General features: G+C 43.6%; 2 protein-coding genes across 5 annotated transcripts; both read left to right on the forward strand.

The window, feature by feature from the left end:
• The first annotated feature begins 1,442 nt into the window (after positions 1-1,442).
• On the forward strand, positions 1,443-10,938 carry LOC133918620 (SCAR-like protein 2). 4 transcript variants are annotated; one of them, XR_009909830.1, is made up of 11 exons: positions 1,443-1,990; positions 2,996-3,159; positions 3,908-4,031; positions 4,092-4,224; positions 4,808-4,902; positions 5,048-7,967; positions 8,049-8,141; positions 8,563-8,667; positions 8,849-8,956; positions 9,040-9,201; positions 10,666-10,938. XR_009909830.1 is itself a non-coding variant. In XM_062362616.1 (10 exons), exons 1-10 carry the CDS (start codon positions 1,791-1,793, stop codon positions 9,088-9,090), a joined length of 3,993 nt encoding a protein of 1,330 aa, XP_062218600.1. In that variant the 5' UTR covers positions 1,443-1,790; the 3' UTR covers positions 9,091-9,430. The 4 variants fall into 4 exon arrangements, 2 of the variants coding, with proteins under 2 accessions (XP_062218600.1, XP_062218762.1); XR_009909826.1 differs by lacking the exon at positions 10,666-10,938 and adding an exon at positions 10,283-10,427; XM_062362616.1 differs by lacking the exon at positions 10,666-10,938 and having other exon boundaries at positions 9,040-9,430.
• Positions 10,939-11,398: 460 nt separating this feature from the next.
• On the forward strand, positions 11,399-12,450 carry LOC133918792 (uncharacterized). The gene is made up of 2 exons (XM_062362896.1): positions 11,399-11,996; positions 12,097-12,450. The coding sequence occupies exons 1-2, from the start codon at positions 11,427-11,429 to the stop codon at positions 12,322-12,324; spliced, it is 798 nt and encodes a 265-aa protein (XP_062218880.1). The 5' UTR covers positions 11,399-11,426; the 3' UTR covers positions 12,325-12,450.

A 12,450-nucleotide genomic window follows, 5' to 3' on the forward strand; every position in this document is an offset into this window, starting at 1 on the left:
ATATTTTTTAATTATAACGGAATCAACTGTGATCGAACCGAAAATACATATTCTCGGAGCCACCAGGTCCCGTGCTGTTGGCTGCATCTGCCAGAAACCGGAACTGAATTCGCTAGTTGTCCTGAATTCAGTTGAAACCGGTGGTCCCATTCGGTTTCAGTAAAACTCGCAAGTTCCACCGTGTTCGTCGCCGTTTCTGTCTTCGTGTTCCCCCACTGAGACACAAAGTCTTGGATCCAAGTAAACGTTTGTTTCGTGTAAAAAAGGCAGTTCCTAGCTTGGAGTTGGGTGCTATGGACTTATAAGATGTTTTTCTTTCTGCATACTTATCAGGTTCTGACTTCGGATTTGGATGCTAAGGATGAAAATTCAGATTTGCATCCGAGTGAGACAATACACCAACTGCATTTGGATTTGGGTAGATATTTCTGAGTCTCAAGGACCTGATCAACGTGGTAACGCAGGTTCCCCATGCACATCGTGAAGACATTGAGGCGTGTTCCCTGTTGAATTAGACAGGATCATCGAACACCACTGCCACCTAATCTACCACCATCATTGATTATACTGGACCTCAAGTACCAAAATGCTCACATAAACACTTGGTCCAATAATTAGGTCTACCCTAAGATCCCAAAACCCCCCAAAAGGACAACTCAAAAGGATCAATAGGTCATCTGTAATGATTTAACAGCCACAGGGGCACGAAGAGACCATGGCAGCAGCGTGCGTACACTTAGAGTAGTGGTCGGTGAGCTTTTTCTCCGTTTTGAATGACAGGCTAAACTACGGACAGATGCTTCATCATCATCGTTCTCCGTGGAAGTGTTACTCCTTTTGGCCGCGCCATTATTTCCTTTGTTTTTGTTGTCGTGTATCTTTCTTATAAAAAGTTGTGAGAGAAGATTTATACAGTTATATTTTTTATATAATAAAATATAGTTTAATAAAGGTTCCATCATCCAAAAGATTAATAACTTGTGTAAAAGCAAGCATCATCCTCTCATATCATTTTGGGGAATTAACATCTGTTCAATACTCCATATAAATATTTTCAACACTTGATAGCAACATTTTCTCATATATCGTACAAAATAACAGTTGACATGTCTCTAAAGGATTGTGATCCTCTGACTTTAAGAGCGTGAAGTCTAATTTGTTAGAGTAGCGACTGATCACGAAGTACTGCATCGCTGGTACTGGTACTGTTCACAAAGTACTGTATGATGCTACTGTTTGTAAAAGGACTGTGCTGTAGATCTTAAATCTTTGTCTACATCCATCTGAGATCAACGGCTCATAGGATCCCTGTTCATGACCCCGGATGACTAGCGAACGGACTCCACACCTCGCACGGACAGAGCACGGAAGACCAAAAAAAAAAAAAAAATCGCGGTCTGACTGGAACAGCAAGCAAGGCGGCACGACACACCCCACCGCCGCGCCACTTACCCCTCGTGCCGCCGCGCTGCCTTTCCTCCCCCCGTCTCTTTCGCACCGCACGTTGTCGGAGACCGACGCGCCCCCCTCCTCTCCCCTCCGCTCTCCACGGGTCGGCGTCGCCTCCACTACTCCTCCTCCTCCAGTCCACCTCGCTCCCTCAGCCGCCCTCCTCCTCTTCGTTGCGGAGGCAGCAACCAGCCACAAGAGTGAGCCGGCGCACCTGCTCCCACTCCCACCGCACCACCAAAAAAGTAGCCGTCGCGGCGTCGCGTCGGCGTCTATAGCGGCATGAGGGCTGCCGCCGCGCCGAGGCGGTGAGGAGGAGGCGGACGAGGCGGGTGGACGCGATGCCGCTCGTGAGGTTCGAGGTGCGGAATGAGGTGGGGCTGGGGGACCCTGACCTCTACGGCGACGGCGGCAGAGCAGGAGCTGGGGCTGGAGCAGTGGGGAAGAAAGGCGCCGGGGAGGAGGACCCCAAGGCGCTGCTCGAGGGCGTCACCGTCGCGGGGCTCGTCGGGATCCTGCGGCAGCTCGGAGATCTCGCGGAGTAAGGCCCTCTTTGTCGCCGCCTCACGCGCTCTGCTTTATGTGTACTTCGTTTCGGCGGCCTCGTGCCTCTCTGTGGTTCAGGGTTGGGATCTGGTGTGCTAAGTGTGTGGCGGTTTCCGGCGAGGATTTGAGCGCTGATTGGGGTGTTTTGTTTTTTCTCCTATTGGAGGAGTGATATGAAGGAGTGGGATCTGGCGTTGTGGTGGTTGGATTCGCTTGGGTTGAATGAGCGGAGTGCTGCGCTATACGAACTATTCTAGCAGTGTTTCTGTGTGCCGGCCATCGAAAATTGTGGCACCACCTGGAAGGAATCGAGTGCCGTTTTTTAGCAGTGGCGGCATTCTGGTATTGTTTCTGAGATCTAATGTTAGGACTGAACCGGATAGTGCTAAAGTTACACATTTTTGGAGCGGCATATGATGTAATCGCCAAGTCTGCTAGTCCATTTAGGTGGTTTTTGTCCGCATTCGGTTGGTTTAGGAGGCATGCTTTGCTGAATTGGTGTGAATTGTTTGTGTGTTTTGGGTATGACATGGAGGTTTTAGGTAAGATCTCGTGCTACCATGTGTTTATGTTGCCTTTTTTATCTTATGATGTAGTTGGTGATTCTGTAAGGTTCTGTTTTTGATTGTCTAGTGGCTGAATGGGTGCACTTTGGCTGGGTTGATGTTGTAGAATTCTTGTTCTTGAGGAGTCTTTGCTAATTTCGTTTGGAGAGTCTCCATGGCTGCTCACTATTTCCATTTCTTGCTAGTGAAAAATTGGCACCATACCGAGGAACTTGTTTTTATCTATTAATGCTTAGTACATTTTTTATTACGCACCATGATTCTTGATATACTACTATATGTTTGTATATATTTCACAACAATATTTGGTGAAATTGATGTGCTAGCTTTCAGTTGGCTTCAATGGTTGTTTGCTTGAGTTCTCTATTTATCATGCCTCGTGGTTAAATTTACTTTACAAGTTACAATGCTAAGAGATACTTTGGTCATACCAGATTTGCGGCTGATGTTTTCCATGACCTACATGAGCAAGTTATAGCTACGTCTGCTAGGGGTCGTAAAGTGTTGGCTCGAGTACAGAACATTGAAGCAGCACTTCCATCTCTTGAAAAAGCTGTGAAGAATCAGAAGAGCCACATACATTTTGCATATGTACCGGGTAACTATCCATTTATTTCAGCAATGTCAAAAATACCCCGATTAGAAGTGTAGAAAACCATGCTAAGGGTTCCCAATTTCCCATAGTAGTTAAATCCCTCAATAATCATTTTAACCGTTTAATTTACATTGATATGTCCACTAAGGCACTAACTGATCAGAATGGACGGAAAGTAGCTGAATTTGGTTGGTGCTGATCTGCATCAAATTTATAGCAGAAACATCAAAGCTCAACCAGAAACGTGCTCAAATTTGCCAATTGGGTTATACCATCTGTATTATACTATTCTGTAACAAGCTAGGTCCCAAATTCGCTGAACGCTCAGCCCCTATGTGAGACAGGACTACACATGAATAGCACTTCGCTTCTGCTTTTGTCCTCACTTCTCTTAAAAGGGATTATACGCTAGTACTACTCGCTTTAAACTTCCAATCTGGGACCAACCGTCTAACCCACTACCACAACACACCACATGGGCCACTCAGGCTACCGGGCCGGGATGTTATAATTGGTGTCAGTAAATCAGTACATAATCTTTTGTACAGAAAGTTAAACAGACCATGTATGGATGTAGGAGCAGCTTTGGTTAGTGATACCAAATTTGACTTTAGCTTTACCATTAGGATTAAACATTGTGCAAAATGGCCCATTGCTACTGCACACTTGTAATTGAATATCTCTGGTTCATACCCAGTTCTTTGAGTTAAGATCATCTTACTGTTTCACTGAATTCACTTATAAAACACAGGCTCTGATTGGCACACTCAGCTTCAAAATGAGCAAAATCACCTGCTATCCAGTGATTTGCCTCGTTTCATGATGGATTCCTATGAAGAATGCCGAGATCCACCACGACTTTACCTTCTCGATAAGTAAGTACTGACTTTTTCTTTAATAAGCATTCTTTGGTATCTGAAATTATTACCTTTCAGATTTGATAATGCTGGCGCCGGGGCTTGTTTAAAGAGATATTCTGATCCATCCTACTTCAAGAAAGCATGGGATATGATGAGAGCTGACAAGACTGCTAATCTCCAAAGAGAAAAGAGATCTCAGAAAATCAAGGTTCTATTCTTCATTCTCAATATTTGAAGTCGATATTGCGCGTTGCTCTCTTAAAATTTTAACACATAATACACATAAGAACATTGAACATCCAACCAATGTACGTGTGACATTGCTGAACCACAAAGGGCATCGATCTAAATGACTAGATACAACCGTTTTGTAATTCACTCCCATTTCAGTTAGAAATCAGAATATTATTCTTGTGCATTATCATGCACATGCTAGTATTTTCACTTTTGAGATTACTGCATGGGATGGTATCATCTTTTTTGTCATTGTGGTTAATTTTCCCGTATAAGAAAGAAGTAGCAACTCCTTAAAAAGGCTAAGAATTGAATTTGTCGTTGTGCTTGAATATATTTGGGAACGCGTTTCGTGCTTCATGTTTAGCTTCATAAATGGTTAACCCACGAGGAGATCTTTGATAACTGCTAAATGCATTGCTGAGTCACCTTGCTTCATTGCTTCTGTTACTGAATGGTTGTGGCTCGTTGATGTTTCATGATAGTTTGGCAGATGTAATTTTATGCCGTATTGGGAACTTGCCGAAATAATTAATAAAGCTTCTGAACTTGGACAGAGAAAAGGATCACGACCAAGGGAACCATATGCCACATCCAGGCATAGGAGTGGTGAATTGCAGCGATCACTTACTGCTGCCCAACTTGCTAACAGGTGCTACACATCCCAAACCTGTAATTGTGTATCTGTCTTCATCTATTATTCCCCCCCTCCCCTCCCCTCTGCACCACACACACACACCACCCCAATTATTCAATGACACATCAAGAACAGCATTTTTAATAGTGCATTTTCCCAGCAGGCAGTTTGCATCTCCCAGCACCGATGGGCAGAGCTTTTCAGAGCATAGATCTACACCTGATGCAAGAACTAACCCTGACAATATAAGCAGATCTTCTTCGTTTAGTTCCAAGACACGACTGAGTTCAGTAGAACAAGCTTTAGATACAAAGCCTTCTGCAGTTCCTCATGAGAATGGCCATGGCAAGTCATCAAATACTAAGCTGCACAAGCTCAGTGATGCCCCTTCGCCCATACTACTTAACTGTACCAGTGTGGATTGTCTGGGTGATGATTTGAAGCAAGGTTCTCTTCCAGATGATATGGTTGCTAGATCACCTCCTGTTAAATGGGATGAAAAAGCTGCAATTATCATGTCTAAAAGTTCTGTCTACTGTGATGATGTTGTTATGGTTAAGGCTGAAGATGCAGAAGCAGAAGAACCTACTCGTATTAGCCATGGGCATGAAGAAATTGGCCATAGGGAGGTGTATACTTTGGAGGAACAAGAGGCCTTATTTAAAAAGACAAAATCACCATTACTGCCATCAGTCTTGAACAACCATGATGAAATTCCAGGTGAAGCAGACAACTACATGGATGCACTTAATACACTGGAATCTGAGACAGAAACTGAAGCTGAATTTCAAACTAAAAGTCAAGTGATGTCAGTGCCTTCCTTCAATGCTGAAGTGCCTCAAGTGGGGGCAGTTGATAATATTGTTTCACAGCATCCTGATTCCTCTGTTCCTGAATTTACTTCTGAAAGTACAGTTGATTTTCCTGGTCTGTCGAATGCAGATCCTCTTGAGATTTCACGGCCAGAATTTTTGGTTTCTACATCTGTAAGTCCCTATGAAGAGCCATCTGTCATCACTAATATCCATGATAGTATTGGAGAGGGTGCTCATGGGGATCCTTATGAGCTTTCAGAGCCGGCACTGCAAGTCCATACAACTATACCTCCCAACGAAACATTCCCTGTTTACAATATCTTACCTGAGATTAAGGCAGAAGATGGTTCTGGAGATGTTCCTGAGATTTCAGAACCAGGGTTGTCCGCCTATACAGTTATTCCTTCCAATAAAGAGTCCGCTTCTGTCAACCAGATCCATGAAAGTAATGCAGAAAATGCTAGTGATTTTATCGATGAAGCCACTGATATTGTTGCATCTGGATCTACCATTTCCAACATGCCGACTGATAAGGCCTTCAAGACGTCACCTGCTGCTACAAGCTCACCTGGTGATACATCTGATGATTCATGTGTTGTTTCTGAAAGTAGGCCTCAGGATTATCCTGGAAAGAATCATGAGGAAGTTGGTGATTGTGGTGCTACTGAAATCTCTAATTCACAGAGCAAGCCTCTTAACGAGCCGTTAGAGAGCAGATGTACAACTCAAGATGTTCCTGCAAATACCTCTACTACTTTTGGAGTATCGTCTCTGTGGACAAATGCTGGGCTGTTTGGACTAGAACCATCTAAACCTCCGGTATTTGGTGCCCAAGATGGCCCAAGGGAGGATTCCCCACCTGATTCTAGAGAACCTCAACAGCACCATTCAACTGAATTAACAGAATTGCATTGTTCAAAGCCTATTGAATCAGCAGTTGTAGATGTTCCAAATGGAAACACATCAATTACCAGCAGCTTTGTGGGAAAGCTTGTTGGTATCCGTCCTGGTTCTGCAAACCCCAACAGCTCAGGGGCTAATCAATCAGCAGCAAGAGCAAATGATTCAGTTCATAGTCAAACCGATGGGTCCTCTGATATTTCCACATCCTTTGATCACAATAATATGATTGGCAAGCATACTTCAATAAGTGAGCTTCTAGAATCTGAAGAAAGTGCTGAACATGGTGCTGAAAAGTACTCAACTGACATGGCTGGTAGGAATAATATGAATATGGTGTCTGCATCAAGCTTTTCAAGCATTGCACAAAGATTTCTTGCTAATACACTTCAGAGAAGAACTTCTCCCAAATATACCGATCTTCCTATGCCATCTGGGAGAGAGAACACTAATGCAAGTGCAAATGATGAACCTACCCTAAATCCTATTATAGAACCAAGCAAAACAGTATTTGAGGAATCTCAGTTTCAGAAGAAAACAGAATATGGAATGAATGGATTGCCCGAATCATCAATCTTTTCTAGCAGCCATTACTCTGAGAAATCGTCTCCGCCACTTGAGTATATGAAAATATCTTTTCACCCTATGAGTGCATTTGAGATGTCAAAATTGAGCCAAGATTTCTGTGATGGGAATCTTCATGAAAATTCCGATGATATGATGTTACCAACATTTCAGTTACTTTCAGAGTCTTCCATTCCACAGCCAGGCAATGGTTCTGAGTCAGAAGATGATACTTTTGGTAGATCTTATAGTTATTCTTCATACGATGATCTAAGTCCACGTTTATATTCGAACTCTGAGGTGTGGGATCAAGAAGATGGAGTTGGACTAGAGGATCATGAGTTGTGTGACGATTCAAGTCAGATAGGATCCTCAACAGCACATATATCTAGCTATATGGGATTCGAGCAAATGAACTTATCTGGCATGAAGTCAACTATTTCACTTGCAGATATTGGGGATCAGAATGAACTAGGCGCATTAGAATCTCATACTGTTGAAGAACTTCCAAATTTTGATACTTTGATGTCTAGAAACGATAACCAAAATGGTGAAACCTCCATTCCACACAATGCAGTGAATTTGCCGCTAGTTGAAGATCAGTTGCCACCACCACCTCCTCTCCCCCCAATGCAGTGGAGGATGATGAGAGAAACAACTTCGCTAGAAGAAGAAAGAGGCATTGAAGCTAAAGATATGCTTAGGAAAGTCTCAAGTCTACCACATGTACACACTTGTGCCCAGGACGAACATCTTCCACCGATTGCACCACCAGGTCCACAGGGGCAAACTAAGGAAGTGGTATGGATCATTTATTTGAATACTTGCATTATTAATTGTTGTTGTATCTTGCCGATGAAATTATATGCTCGGTGTATGTAGGATGTTCAGAAAACTGAAGGGGTAACAGAAATTAGTAATCCTCCTAGTTTCATTGAGATCAAATCAAGTTTGCTTCAGCAGATCAGGGATAAGGTTTGTTCTGCTCTTTTAATTGAAAATCTGTTATGTTATTCTTGATAAGCTTGTATTCTTGTTACTTCTCTGTTTGGAAAAGTAGCTTGCAAGAAAGCAACTGTGGACACCTGTGGACCTTGAAAGACCTCACAAGTTTTTGGCTTTTCTTTGGTAAAATATATTGATGTAACTGATGAGTTGGCCAAATATGACGAAGTGCGATTCAGGAAAGCAATCTTACCCACAACACTGTTCAACACATGTCCACATGCAGCATGGAGGTCCTGTGGCCGCTTGTTTTGCCAACTAAAAATAATAAAAGTCCCGATAGTGATAAGATGATTCTTGCAATTAGAAAGCTCATTACCAATTTTATAACGTTTGTCTGTGGCATACATTTTCGGGTTTTTTAATTTATTTACCTAACAAACTATTACAGTCAGAGCAGCTGAAGCTTAATGGACATGAAAGGTCAAAAGCTGTATGTAGTGACATTAAAAGCTTGGACGAAAGGGAGGAGTTGCTTCAACAAATCAGGAGCAAGGTATCTTGAATATGTGGACCATTGCACTTGCATAACAGTCTGTTGGACCCTGCAACTCGATATTTCTGGATTCTTGCCTCGCTTTCCGCATGATACAATGCACTATAGTTTATAGGACCATACTCAACAGGATGCCCTTTCCCTATAAAGCCTAACCAGTCGGTATGTTTGTGTTATGCAGACCTTCAATTTAAGACGAACAAACGCATCTAAGACAGACACCTCATCACAATCTACCGCCAATTCCAACGTTGTGGCTATTTTGGAGAAGGCAAATGCAATCCGGCAGGTTAGTATTGTGCTAATTTTTCCCTTCACATTAGTTTTTGGGCTATTCTTTTGGTTTCCCCCTGATTACTTCCATATTATCAGGCTGTGGCCAGTGAGGAGGGAGGTGATGATGATAACTGGAGTGATATATGACCACCTAACTGTGGATGTGTACGGTAGTCTTTTTCTGTACATTCAACTATTACAAGATGAAGTGGGAAAATGTGAATAACATCTTTTCCTCATTGTAATTAGATTTTGCAGGTCTGTTTCTGTACCTTTTTTTTTAGTTCATATTAGTGTATTCTACCGTAGGTCTCTATGGTTGTGGAAATGTTAGATCATTTCCACATTATGTAAATCTGTTTTTATTATTTATTTGTGATAGTGGGATCAACTGATAAAAATAAGCATGCTGAGCTATTTTTTCTAGCATTGTATTAAAAAGATCTCTTTGCAATGATAATAAGATGGGGGCATATTGTTGCAAAAAGTCATCTTTCTTTTTGCTATCCTGGACAAATGCAATAATTCTGAAGTGAAAAGTCTCATTTGCATAACCCTGTCCGCTCATGTTTTCTGTGGAACCTTCTGTATTCCAGACAACTTGATCTACTTTATTTACTTCATTTGTTACTCGAGGTTTATATGAAAACTTCTGGTAAATATGTATAAATGTGAAAAATCATGAATACCCTCCCATTAAGATAGAAAGGTACTATCTGTTGTTCCTTACTGTTACAGTGCTAAAACATAGTTTAGTTGCTGAGCTATTAAGCTTCCATTGACTTCTAACGGGGTGCAAAATTTTGTGTTCTTTTGCCATTTTCTTTTTGCATGCTAATTGATTCAAGAGCTATGAAGAATTTAAGTGTTTCTTTAAGTTAGTTCAGGGTCTTAGTTTACCAGTAGGAATAGGGGTACAAATCCTCTTAGAACCTATTTCTGACATCAGATGACATAATTTAGCAAGTTCACATTGCAGTGATCACTTCAGCCTTTAGGGTCCATATGAGAATTTACTGTCAGTAGCAAAATTGCATATGGTTGTGCTTCGACATTCGAATCATGTCATGGAAGTTCTTTACATCCCCTCTGATTACTTAATAGTAGAAACGAATAGGATAGGCTTTTGCTCGGTTCCGTGTATCTGAATGGCATGATCTCAATAAGCATGAACAATTGTTGCTGCTCTCTCTTGAAAGCGCTGTTCTGAAAATGCCTAGATTAGACTCCAGCTAGCTTGAGCCTTGATTTTCCTTGTAATATCATGCAAGAATTAATTCTATTGTGCTGGTCTACTTCAATTTTTATCATAAGATACTCTTTCTTTCTGGTTAAGCAGTATTTGTTGTTGGTGGTGGAAGAAAAGGTATTACACGAACAAGGTGTGGTGAGAGTTTACTTACTAGAGTGGCTTAAGTTTGAAGAGAAGTGGAGATAAAAGAACATGCTCAGAGTGATAAAAAAATTCATCCCTTGATGTGGTGGTCATATACTAGTATTTATATTGCTATCTAAGATGTAAGTGTACAAGCATTTCTTTACGTAGTTAGTAGAGATACAAGTTGTTACTGTATAATCGGGATTAGAACTAGTCTCGTAAAACATTATTACGACAAGTGGTCACAGTGCTTGGCCGACCATCAGCTACGGTGCTGGTCCTGCCCAGTGTGATAAGTCGGTTACCAATTACATCGATATTAAATATCGGTCACTTTGTGACAGGTATCATGTTACCCGGTGAGTCCCTTTCCTGTTGGTTGTACTAGTGGCCATGCTTCCCCAAGCCTTCGGGGGTCGGCGGCTTTTGGGGGTCTACGGGCTTCGGAGGCTTGGGTCTTTATGACGACTCGAAGCCCGGGGCCTCCAGAGGGGTTCTGATCTGGTGGTCTTCTGACTTAGGCTGGTGGAGTCTAATGGCGTCAGCTGGTTGTTGGTGACTCCCCAACAGTTGTAATGATTTAAGTAGGGGTCATTGTCCAAGTGAATATCTACTTCGTATACTACTGCATGATACTGAGATTTAGTCAGTACGGCAACACATGTTTGGATTCTACACAATTCCAATTGTAGTAAGATTGATGTGATTAACACAAGTGGTTGAAGTGGTCCAATTTGGCAGATATTTTCACAAAATTCTGTTGAATGAGCGTGATGACCTATTGGCTACAAAATGTTGCAAATTCTTGACATTGTATGCCAGTTTCTTGTTCCTATTTTTTTTAGTGCTTTTGTAATTCCATTTGTCTTCTCCTCCTACTTGTTTGTTTCAAGTTTTTGACACTGTTCCTTGTCATAGCCTCATGGAAAATATTTTGAAGCTTCCCTCCATCTGTTGTTCTCGCCCTTTTTTTTGGAGATGTTCTGGCTGTCTCTGTTGGTCCAATTTTTCTCTACCTACAGGAAATGAATGAACGGACAAAATTCATCAAAAGCCATCTGCAGCTCTTCAAGTACCAGAGAGAGGAGCCTTTTGGGGGCACAGGATGCATCCAAAGAGGCAGAGGCTGATTTCTCATAATCTTCACGCTAACGACTTAGCGACACAGCGTCCATCAAACATTTGTATGGCACGTATGGGGTTAGCCACATCGGAGACGATGATATTAGCAGCCGCGACACCACATGGTCCTCTCTTGCTCCTCCTCCCTTTCAAAAAGCCCGGGAAATGGCGTTCCCTCGTTACAGCTCGCCGTGCTCCCCATGTCCTGAGGCGCGTGCAAATTTCTACGACGCGAGGCACCATGATCTCCCTCCGTCTTGCACCGTTCACCCTCTTCGTGGGGTTTCCGGAAAGCCGGAGGGGGCTCAAGCTCGCACGGCGCACCGTCCGCCGAGCGAGGAGCGTGTCCTCTGCGGCGGCGAGGGCGGTGGGCGAGATAGCCGGGTCTGCCAGCGCCGCCGCCGAGGTGCGGCGGTCCATCGACGCCCACCTCCGGCCGCTAGCGCCGGAGAAGATGTCCGAGGACGACCGCCTGGTGGACTACGAGACCCTCCTCGTCGCGCGGTTCTTGGACATCCTCCAGGACCTGCACGGCAGCGACTTCAGACAAGTGGTACAAACACGATCACCATCTCCTGCACTTTTGTGAGTTCGATTCGATGCTTCACGGATTGCAAAATGATGAAGAAGTGCTGGTGAATTACGCGGCGTAGGTTGAGGAGTGCCTGAGGCTGTCCGGGGAGTACCACAGCGATGGCGACCCAGCGCGGCTGGACGAGCTCGGCGCGCTCCTGACGAGCCTGGAAGTGGGCGACGCCATCATGGTGGCGAGCTCCTTCTCGCACATGCTCAACCTAGCCAACATCGCCGAGGAGACCCAGATGGTGTACCGCAAGAAGGCGGAGAAGGACCGGAGCGGCATCGACGAGACGTTCCAGTAGCTGGTGGGCAGACTCGGCAAGGCGCCCCAGGAGGTGTTCGACGCGCTCAGGAGGCAGACCATTGACCTCGTCCTCACCGCGCACCCCACGCAGTCCGTGAGGAGGTCGCTCCTTCAGAAGCACGAG

Source organism: Phragmites australis, chromosome 1 (assembly GCF_958298935.1).
Source record: "Phragmites australis chromosome 1, lpPhrAust1.1, whole genome shotgun sequence".
Lineage (NCBI taxonomy): Eukaryota > Viridiplantae > Streptophyta > Magnoliopsida > Poales > Poaceae > Phragmites > Phragmites australis.

What these genes read in the sequence shown, in the direction of transcription:
- LOC133918792 (XM_062362896.1), top strand. Translation starts at nt 11,427, where the DNA reads ATGCATCCAAAGAGGCAGAGGCTGATTTCTCATAATCTTCACGCTAAC. An exon ending in GCAGCGACTTCAGACAAGTG is followed by an intron (nt 11,997 to 12,096) that starts GTACAAACACGA and finishes TACGCGGCGTAG; the next exon opens with GTTGAGGAGTGCCTGAGGCT.
- LOC133918620 (XM_062362616.1), top strand. Translation starts at nt 1,791, where the DNA reads ATGCCGCTCGTGAGGTTCGAGGTGCGGAATGAGGTGGGGCTGGGGGAC. An exon ending in CAGCTCGGAGATCTCGCGGA is followed by an intron (nt 1,991 to 2,995) that starts GTAAGGCCCTCT and finishes TGGTCATACCAG; the next exon opens with ATTTGCGGCTGATGTTTTCC. An exon ending in AGGCAAATGCAATCCGGCAG is followed by an intron (nt 8,957 to 9,039) that starts GTTAGTATTGTG and finishes CCATATTATCAG; the next exon opens with GCTGTGGCCAGTGAGGAGGG.